The sequence below is a fragment of the Anopheles funestus genome, chromosome 3RL (assembly GCF_943734845.2).
Source record: "Anopheles funestus chromosome 3RL, idAnoFuneDA-416_04, whole genome shotgun sequence".
In the NCBI taxonomy this organism is placed as follows: Eukaryota; Metazoa; Arthropoda; class Insecta; order Diptera; family Culicidae; genus Anopheles; species Anopheles funestus.
The window spans coordinates 60,361,274-60,371,943 of NC_064599.1; the positions used below are offsets into that span (position 1 = coordinate 60,361,274).

At 48.1% G+C, this 10,670-nt stretch overlaps 1 protein-coding gene across 1 annotated transcript; it reads right to left on the reverse strand.

Moving 5' to 3' along the window:
• Nucleotides 1-315: 315 nt before the first annotated feature.
• LOC125768329 (chromodomain-helicase-DNA-binding protein Mi-2 homolog) lies at nt 316-9,076 on the reverse strand. Its single transcript, XM_049435788.1, has 3 exons — nt 8,821-9,076; nt 1,149-7,349; nt 316-1,068 (listed from the first exon to the last, which is right to left on the reverse strand). The coding sequence occupies exons 1-3, from the start codon at nt 8,855-8,857 to the stop codon at nt 899-901; spliced, it is 6,408 nt and encodes a 2,135-aa protein (XP_049291745.1). The 5' UTR covers nt 8,858-9,076; the 3' UTR covers nt 316-898.
• Nucleotides 9,077-10,670: the final 1,594 nt, after the last annotated feature.

The following is a 10,670-nucleotide window of genomic DNA, read 5'->3' on the forward strand; positions in this document are numbered from 1 at the left end:
ATTTTGAAAATATTCATTGCTTACCTGTTCCAAAAACGGAACCGAATCCCTAATTGTCCTGTGAAAAGTCTTCACCAACTAAACACAGGTAAAAGGAAACGTTTCTAGAAAGGATGGAAATTTCCATGATATTTTGGGCTTTCTTGTGTCATTCGTCACAAATGGTCACATTGAAACCACGCATAATTCCATATTGACTTTAAGCTTTAAGATTTTCGACTATTGTGTCCACAATTCGTGAAACAATTCGTGCAATTCTTACCTACAAACGTTAGGGAGAAATTTCTTGCATTCAAAATAAATCGTTTTGAAGAATTGTTTTTCAAGAGTTTATTAGAACCGGGTTTTAGAAGCTCGGCATACCAATTAAGTCGATAAGTTATACGCTTACAATACATCCAGAGCTCTGTAAGTGCAGCTCTATATATCATCCTACTACTAAAGAAATGTTATTCTAATGTCTTACTTTATGTGGTTTTTGTATTTTGCTTGTTTAATTTCTTACAATTGTATTTCCGACCATTAAAACATTCACATCAAGTGTGTTCCGAAGTCCGAAGTCGAATGTAGCCAATTGTGAATGAGTGCGTAATGTGCTTAAGAGCTTTTTTGAGTACCTTTTCCTTCGCTTCAATTTTTGATAATTTGTGTTTTGTGTATGTGTGTGTGTGTGTTTCATATAGCTAGAGATAAAAGAGAATTGAACTTATATGAAGAATGTCACATTGTAAAAATGATACATCACATTCATCGTCCACGAGACGTTAAGCAAACCAAACCACTCTTCAGGTTCTATATAGACCAACGCGTCTTGGCAGCCCAGTCAGTTTGATAGATGGTTCGCTGATAGATGAAGCCTAACACCGATCTCACATTGGTCACATTTGATAACACGCATTTACTTTCCGGACGAGCTTGAACCGGCGGCACCTGCTCCACTTGGGAAGTTGGTTGGTTGGCCGGGTACTGAGAATGTCGGCCGGAAGGTGGCAAAATTGGCGGCGGCGGCCGCTGCAAAGCCCGGTAGTGTCGTACCCTGATAGCCTGGCGGGAACTGTGACATTGGAGCTGATGGAGAAAAAAAAATTAAAGCGTAAAAAGACATTAGAGGAAACTGTTTTGGTGCAATTCATCCATTTAGTACTTACGATTCTGCTGCACGGTATTGCCCGTAGCTGCCAAACGTGATAGGATCGATCGTTCGGACATCTGCAATCGCTGGGCAACCGGAGGAATGCGAGCTAGTGTTGCCGGTAATCGAGAAACGTCCGACTTCATGTCCGAAAGCAACTCTTCCAGCTGATTCAACACCTTGTGCAGTACGGCATTGGCTGGTTTGTTGCCTGCCAGTGACTCCTTGCTCAGATGCTGATGTGATTCCGCCAAACACTCTACCTCGGCAAACCGTGCATTCAATGCCATCGCCGGATGGCTTGGGTCTTGGGCCAAATTGAGAAGTGCCGCCCGACGCAACTGCTCCTCAATAACAAGCGACTGTTCCAGCAGTTTGAAGCGGCGTGCCAAGAATTTGTTCTTAATCTCCAGGAAATTCCCTTTGCCAACATCCATCTTAAACGGTTCGTTAATGATCGCAAACCGAATATCGTTCTGGATGTCCTGCCAGCGACCATAACCGTGCGTCACGATACCCGCCAGCAGCCAGTAGTCGTGGCGACGATGCCAAATCTCGTACTCTCGCCCCGGCACAGCGGCCTTCTCCTCGTTAATCCATAGTGTGTGCAACTCGGTAAAACCTCCGTCGGCGATGTTGAACATAAAGGCACGCTTGTGCACCTCCAGGTTCTCCTGCACCGGTTCCGGTTTCTTCACATCGTCATCGTCGTCCTTTACGAATACCACGTCATCATCATCATCATCGATCGTGGTCGTGGTCGTTGCGGTTACCGGTTTCACATCCGGTTCCTGCTTTTTCACCACCGGTGGAATCGTGCTACTATCTTCCACAAACTTCACCTCATCATCATCGTCCTCTTCTTCTACTTCCTTCTTTGCCGGTTGACCGGTTGTTGCCGTTTCCGAGGATCCTTTCTTTGACTCTTCAGTTACCTTGGTGGCGGCCGCTCCCTCCGCGGCTGTCGGTTTCGCTTCCTCTCCCTTTTCCTTATCCTCTGTTTCCTTTTTCGGTACTGCTGTAGGATCATCTTCCGTTTTCACATTCTTCGCATCGATCGTTTCCTCGCCCACCGTTTTGTCCTCCTTCTTGGACGTCTTCTCACCATCAGTATCCACAGGTTCCACTTTCGTCGCAACAACACTATCGTCCTTCTTTTTCTCACCAGTAGCAGCAGTTGCTTTCTTGTCCGTAGATTCGTCAGCCTCATCGGTCGTTTCCTTTTTCACATCGACTGCCTTCTCACCCTCTGTTGCACTTTCCGCCGACTTTTCCTTGTCGGCAGCGTCTGTTTTTTCCTTTTCACCAGCCCCCGTCGATGTTTCGTCGTCCTTGTCACCGGATGCGCTCGCATTCGGGGCCGGACTCGGTGCAGCACTCGTCGCCGGTGTAGCGCTTGTGCTGGTGGTAGCCGATTTGGAGGTTTCCCCACTGGCAACTGCTGCCCCGCCGGACGTACCTTCACCGCTAGTGCCGGCGGCTGCAGCGGCGGCGGCGACCGGCACTGCAATCTTCACAGGTTCGCACGGACGCTTAATCAACTCCGGCATGCTGTAGTAACCGTTGATGTGCTCAAACTCCTGCACCTTCTTACGGATCAGTGACATCACACCAATGCGCGTCAGGACGTGCTGGCGGCTGAGACCTTCGCGCGGTACACCATCGGCGAACGTTTCCGCATTGTCCGCGCCGGGTTCGCAAAGATGCCGCATAAACAGTGAAACGTACGCCTTGAAGATGCGCTCCGATTTGCCGCGCAGATCGCGTACCAACCATTGCGAATGGAACGCATCCTGCGGTGGCATACCGTAACGCATGATCGCGTTCAGGAAGCTCTTGCGCTGTCGCGCATTAAAGCCCAACACCTCGATATTTCCACCGACGCGCGCCAACAGCGGCGGCAGCGGACGATTGTCCCGCTCTGCCTCTTTGCGTTCGATGCGCCGTCGGCTGCGTCTTCCCAGTTCGCTCTCCTCGTCGTCCTCGTCACGATCCTCATCCGAAGCACCGGAATAGTCCGAATTGTTGTAATCCGACACGTTTTCCTGCCAGGTTGAGTCTTCCTTTACCGGATCCGCCTGAATGACGCCACCATCGGTATAGTTGACCTGTTTGCGCACACGTTTTCCTTTGCCAAGCGTACGCGACAAGTCCTCCTGGTGCTGCTCGTAGTGATGCCGCAGCAGTTTCACCCAGTAAGCCGGATCGGAATTTTCTGCCTCCTGTTTAATCACTTCCGTTTCCGTCTCTTCTTCTACGTCCTCTTTCGTGCTGTACGAAGCCACCTTAAACGACGACAGATACTCGTTGGCCCAGTTTTCCTTCTCCTCCACACCTTTGTTCGATCGATCCAACAGCTCCGCCACAGCCTTATCGTCATAGTGGATCGCCTCTTCATCTTTGCCGTCCTCCTTGAACAGTTCCTCCGTACCGAAGCGTAGAATATCGTCCAGCTCCTGCTTGGTGAAGTTCGTACCCTTGCCACCCATACCGGGCCGTACGACCAAATGCGTAAGCATCATTTTGCGCTTTGCCACCTGCGTGACACGTTCCTCGACTGAGTTACGTGTCACAAATCGGTAGATCATCACCTTATTCGCCTGCCCAATACGATGGGCGCGCGAAAACGCCTGAATGTCGTTGTGCGGATTCCAGTCCGAATCGTAAATGATCACGGTATCTGCCGTAGCTAAATTAATACCGAGACCACCGGCACGTGTTGACAGCAGAAAGCAGAACTGAGGCGCACCGGGTGCATTGAATCGATCGATCGCTTCCTGCCGAATGCTACCCGTTATGCCACCATCGATACGCTCGTACTTGTAACCTAACCCTTCGAGAAAATCTTCCAGTATGTCCAACATCTTTGTCATTTGCGAGAAGATCAGCACACGGTGGCCTTGTGATTTCAGCAACTTTAGCATCTTTTCGAGCAGCACCAGCTTTCCGGCCGCTTTCGTCAGGGACTGGAGTTCGTAGTTACCACCCGGTCCCAGCTGTGCTTCTTCTGCCGCTGCCGCAAACAGATACGGATGGTTGCAGCACTTCTTGAGATCCATCATGATATTGATCAGCGAGCAGGCACCGCCACCACCTTTCGGGTTGAGCGCTTCGTAGTTGCGCGTCAGGATGTACTTGTAGTACTTCTTCTGCAGCGGCGACAGTTCCACGCGCACAATGAATTCCGACTTGGTGGGCATGTTCTTCAGCACGTCCGCCTTCAGTCGACGCAGCATATGCGGTCCAAGCATCTCGTGCAGTCGCTTCACCTGTTCCTCCTTCGAGATGTCGGCAAATTCGTTCTGGAACTCGGACAACTCGTTAAACTTGTTCTTGTTCAGGAAGTTCAGCAGGTGGAACAGTTCCTCGAGATTGTTCTGCAGCGGCGTACCGGTAAGCAGCAGCTTGTACGCGATGTTGTACGCGTTCAGCACCTTGAAGAATTTGCTCTGGTTCGACTTTAGCCGATGGGCTTCATCCACCACCAGCACGGACCAATCGATCGAACCGAGACAGGCGGCATCGATCGAGATCAGTTCGTAGCTCGTCAGCAGCACGTTGAACTTGATCGAGCTGGCGCGAATCCGGGATGCTTTGCCACCGCGTACGGCACCTTCCTCAAACGATAGTTCATTCTCACGAATAACCGCCCGGGATTCTTTGTCGCCTACGTACGTGATGCAGTAGAAGTCCGGTGCCCACGTTTCAAACTCACGCTCCCAGTTAATGATGGTCGAGAGTGGTACGGCTACCAAAAATGGACCACGGCAATGACCTTCCTTGTACAGTGAATACAGAAACGTTGCGGTTTGGATCGTTTTACCCAGTCCCATTTCATCGGCCAGAATCGTATCGGTACCGTTTGCCCACGAGTAACGCAACCAGTTTATACCTTCCAGCTGGTACGGATGTAGCCGCATGCCCGTTTCGTCCAGATACGGTGGCTGCACCTCGAACTTTCGCTTCAGATCCGTCGTCGGCTTTTCCGGTGGCGGTGTGTAACGTTTCACCCCCGCTGTTCGCTCCTCTTCCTCCAGCTCGCGCAAACGACGTCGTCCCTTTTTCTTGTTCTTCTTGCTGCTTCCACTACCGCTGCCACTGCCGATGTCCTGCGAACAGTTCGCGCGCAAATCCAGATAGTACTCGATAGCCATCTTGAGCCCAGCGATGTCATCCTCCTCGTCTTCCCACGTTGCCTGATCGTACGGTAGTTCGCGCCACTTCACCAGATAAAGGGTGCGACCGTCCCGCATCGTGCGATGGTTGATCACGCGATGAACCATAAGCCATTCGGGTTTCACACCGTATCGGTAATACTTCTCCTCCAGCTCGGTTTCATTCAGATTGCTGTTGGTTTCGCGCATGCGCTGGATGCGCTTGTATCGGTTGTCCTCCTCGTCCAGTGCTTCCTCCAGCTTGGGCGGTTCTTCCATGTCGTTCTTGCGCGTGTAGTAGCGGAACATCAGCGGATGGTGCACATCCAGCTGCAGCTCCGTAATCCAATCACAGTGCCAGTACGATTTTTCTTGCCACTTCACGAAGTACTCACGGCGGCGGGTAGTGCCACCCGCACCCTTGGACGTGGATGGTTCATCCGGATTGATAGGTTTGTCTGTCCATCGCCAGGTCAAAATTTTCTGTACCTTTTCCGCTAGCGGAGGGCAGCTACATCGTGGACAGCGCCACTCACCATCGGGAATGTCGTCCAATGGAGGATTCAAGCAGAACGTATGATACGCGGATGGACAATTGTCACAGCACAGTAACTCACCGCCATCCTTACACACCCGGCAGAACTCCTGATGCTCGTCGTCATCTTCGTCCGCTGGTCCTTCTGCTTCGCACGTCGGACAGGACCATTTACCCTCGGGTGTATCTTCAAGCTCCGGATCGAGACACACCAGATGGTACGCTTTGGGACAGGTGTCACACAGAATAATTTCACCACCCTGCTGGCACACCTCGCAGTAATCCTGATGCTCGTGTTCCCCCTCCTCACCACCATCGGGGAACTTACTCTTCTTCGATTTGTTCTTCTTCTTGGACTTATTGCCGATCTTCGTCTTCGCCTTCTTACGCACCGGTGGCTGATCGGACGCATCGTCAGCAGCTCCATCGGCCCCCGCACCACCGCTAGACGACTCGCCGCGTTCAGGTTTTTCCGGCTTTTCCGACTCCGACTGTTGCAGCATCTTTTCGAACTCGGCGTCCGATTCGCGTTCCGATCCACCGCTCGCATCCTGCTCCTCGTCGGAACTGGCGTTCTTACGCTTTCCAAACTTTATCTTCAACGTCGGTACTTTTTGCTTGCGACTATTGCCACTGCTACCCTTTTTATTGTTGCTGCTTCCACCACCACCTCCACCGCCACCTCCGCCGCCACTTTTGCCCTTTTTGCTCTTGCGCGTCCGTTCGCGTTCCACTTCCTCCTCTTCCTCCTCGTCCTCATCGTCGTACACCATATCCTCGTGCTTGTTTTCCGTTTTGCTGCGTGACCGGCTCGACTTGGGCACGTACTCTGGCGTTGCCGGTGCCTCATCCTCCCTGCCCGTCTCCGCAGCCGTCGCATCTTCGCTCGAAATGTTCGGATTTAGGGCGCAGAATTCGCGCCACTTTGCTGCGACCAGCATCATTAGCTTCGCCATTGGTACGCGCGGGTTTTCCTTCGTCAGGATCGGCCGCACATGCGTTTGGAAAATCTTGAACGTCACCAAATTCTCGAAATCATCGTCCGTGTACTCGATCTTAACGTCGGTGAGATCGAACGAACTGCACACCTCCTGTATCGAGGGCATCTTTTCCTTTTCCTCCACCTTCTTCTCTACCTCGCTGCTTACGGCACCACGACTACTGCTACCCTTCTTTCGATCGCGGCCACGCTTCGGCCGCGATTCATAGTCCGATTCGGCTGCCTGAGCTGCGGCCGCTGCGGCTGCGGCCGTCGCACTACTACCAGCGTCGTCGCTCTGTTTCTGATCGCTCTCGTCACCGCTATCGTTCTTCTTACGCTTTTTCTTCTTTCGGCCGCGCTTTTCATCGCTGCTGCGAGCTTTGCGCTTTTTCCCCTTCTTCTTCTTACGATTATCTTCCGGCTCGTAGTCGTCATCTTCGTCCTGCTGGGCGTTGCTCTTAGTGTTTACCTCCTCGTCCGAGCCATCATCCGCGTCAGCTGCAAGCGAGGCATCCGCTGCTTCATCCATCATGCCACCTTCTTCCTCTGTAGGTGAAAAATGCGACAAAGGACAATGCAATTAGAAAAGTAATAAATTTGATTTCTATTCACTACAACACTTCTACCTGATGACGTTTATTAATACGTTTAACGCTTTGACCAAAATCTAAAGATTTATAATCCACTATAAGAAATGTTGATATGTAAAGTGTGTAGGTACAACTAAGCAAATACTTTAACTTGTTCCTTTTTTTACTATACACAACACCCGAATCGATTTGTCTCTATCTGAACCAACCCACGCATTTGATATGTCCTTGTGGTCGTCTTTAAAGGGCGTAAAGGATAAGAAACTGGAGAACGTCCTTCAACAATTTCCTAAATTTTAATTTCAATAACAATAATTGCAGTTCTAATGTACGGCGGGACAACCGGGGGATCGAATCCATATTATTAATATTTATAATACGTTATCTCTCATGAATATGATTTACAGCATAAGTCTATAAACAAGTTTAAATAATATTAAGTCTTAGCGTTAGCTTTAATGAACCGAATGTTTGTGGTTTGGATCTCATATAAACCGGCTTCCCATACCAAGGACTGACAACGTGGACAATGTAGCAAAAATAAATCTAGTAATCCATTACATGACAGTCATGACCTAGCGGAACATTAAGCCAACAACAAAAAGAAAAAAAAATGTAAGTGTATAGTTGTAGTTCCAAAATTAACTTCCACATTTAACATCATCCGGGTACATAGCTTCCATCTTATACTTTTTTTTGCTTGCCTTACGAACACAAGTTGCATTGCGAGGGTGAATTGTAGGTTCAGAACAACGCGCAAAGCAGAACCCAACAATAAGGAAAATGGAAAATTCATTGCCAATCTGGTAAGGGTACATTCGGAACGTGAAACATGATCACACAAGGGATAGGATGAAATGAATGCGGAGAACGGGAGGAAAGAAACACAAGAAACAACTCTCCGCTCTGCCTTTGCTACATGCTTTGTGACCCCATTGCGGAACGCTAGCGCTCCGCTATGGTGCAGTGTAATCATCCCACCCCTACCACTAGACACAGAGCGATCCCGTAGCCGTACACCCCATTACGGGCAGAATTCATTCTAGGGATACTCGCCCATTCGTGTGTCCTTCAAAAACAATCATTAACGAGTTATGTTGCTCAGGTTGGTTTTTAAAGGATTGTCCAACAGATTTGCCTTACCGCAGCCTCATTTCTAATGCCGCCATTGCGCATATAATACGGATACCGATCGTTCGAAACCATTGGTTTGAGGATCTTTGCGGAAACTCCATCACAGGCTTAGCGAAACAATGCTTTTGTTTACGTTTTTTCTTTAAAGAACCGGCGTACATCAAAGCTAGCGGTGTTTTTGCACCGGAAAGTACGAAAATTTGTACAACAAAATTCAACATTTAGTCCCGAACAATGGCACCCTAACCACCATCACCACCATTCCGCTCACACCCCCTTCACTCCTCACTTACCGGCAATGGATTCATCAATTTCCTCATCGGAAGCCATCGTCTAATCGGTCGGTTTTTGAGCCGGACGCTTTTGTTCCACTGTTTGCCCTTTGTGTGGGGCACACTCTTCACTATCTTTTCGGCCTTTTTTCACGTTGTTTGGTGCTGAAAACTTTGGAAAAACAGGACACTTTTGCTGGCACCGACAAACGACACACACGCACACAAAGCGAATCCAAGATGGCGGCGTGGGCTGAGGCGAACAACGCGCGAACGCTTGTGTATACGACAAAAACAAACGGCGACGCAAGGTACATACAGTAGAGTCCCGGGACTTAGAGCTCGATTTGTACAAGCGTGTTTATGCGCGATTATGAGAATAATTAAACTTTTTACTTAATCACTGAGTATTTTGATTCAAAGTGTTACGTGATTTGCATATGGTAAAAATACAACCAGCACATTGAATATTCGGCTAAAGTCTGAAACACGACCCCCCCAACCACGGGCACTCATTTGAGTGACTTTTTTTCGTGCAGGGTGGTTCGAAATCGGTTGCGTGTTTTTTAATTATGTTTCGAGACACAGACACCTGAGGGCATGGCCGTCGAAGAAGAAAATGTAGCAATTGGTGCCATCTATCGACCACAGGTCAAAGATTGGCGATCCGTTGGAGCTTTCGCGAATAGCTCCGGCCACAGACATGGTAGCGATTAGTGGTGCATGGACGAAATCTAGCCACAAGTGCCATCTAGCCATGGCCAGAATAAAGTTTGGCGATATCTTGGATACCGGCGGAGCTATGGGGCAAAGTTGGGCCAAAAATGAGGAAAATTTTACGGTTTCACAAACAGCGTATGGTAACTTGGTTCCTCGATGAATAAATCACTTTTCACTATGCGAAAACCTCCTTATAATTTAATAGTAATTGTAAAAAAAATCAAATTCAGGCCACATTGCATAGTCTCCGAACCACCCTGTACGAAAAATTGACACGCAGATGAGTGACCGTGAGTGGGGGGGGTCGTGTTTCAGACTTTAGCCGAATATTCTAAATTATTTAACAAATATTACATACCGGGTTGCTGGGCCGTTACTGTAAAATCATGTGCAAATTTTCTGACAGCCGAGTCGACAAAGTTTGTCGACTTTGACGTTTCTCCGATACCCCTTATTTTTTTAGAAAATAAACTTTAAAATTCTAATTTAATTCAGTTCACAGCCTAAAACATGGTTTACCATGTAAAACTATGTATTGGAATGAATTAATCCGAATTTTAAATAAACATAGCATGAAACCTTAACTACTACCAAACACGTTGCTACCAAAAAGCCTTTACAGTTTGAAATGATTGTTAGCAAGGCGGGCAAAAGAATGACTGGAGGTTTGGTTTTACATTTTGTATCTCCCACATATCAAATCATTCGTTTTAGCGATAGAGGATCGATGTAATTCACATTTCTTCGCAGGAAATACATACATTCTTGATAACATTTGTACTGGATGATTATTATACATTTACTAGTTGAGCCCGCAAACATAGCTTTGCATCTAACAATATGTTTTGTAAAGAAAATTTTCTAGAAAGTAGAAAGTTTCTATGTTTATTCTTCTCAGTACTAATATTTCATTAACAAATCTTGACATTTATTGTATAAGAAATCATTAGGAACACGTAATACACTCCTGAATAGACTAACGCAAATATTTGAATCAGAAACTGTGTCGATAAGAAATCTCTTCAAAGGCTTTAGTGTTAGTAACGCTGCGCTTCAGGATTAACACATCCAACCGGTGATCACTTTAGGATGAGCTGAGAATTTAATGGCTCCAGAACTAAGCGAATGTAAATTTCTGCAGCGCTTGTTGA

Coding starts and splice junctions, on each gene's coding strand:
- LOC125768329 (XM_049435788.1), bottom strand. CDS start 8,857: ATGGCTTCCGATGAGGAAATTGATGAATCCATTGCCG. Junction 7,350..8,820: donor AATTGATGAATCCATTGCCG/GTAAGTGAGGAG, acceptor TTTCACCTACAG/AGGAAGAAGGTGGCATGATG. Junction 1,069..1,148: donor CAATACCGTGCAGCAGAATC/GTAAGTACTAAA, acceptor TTTCTCCATCAG/CTCCAATGTCACAGTTCCCG.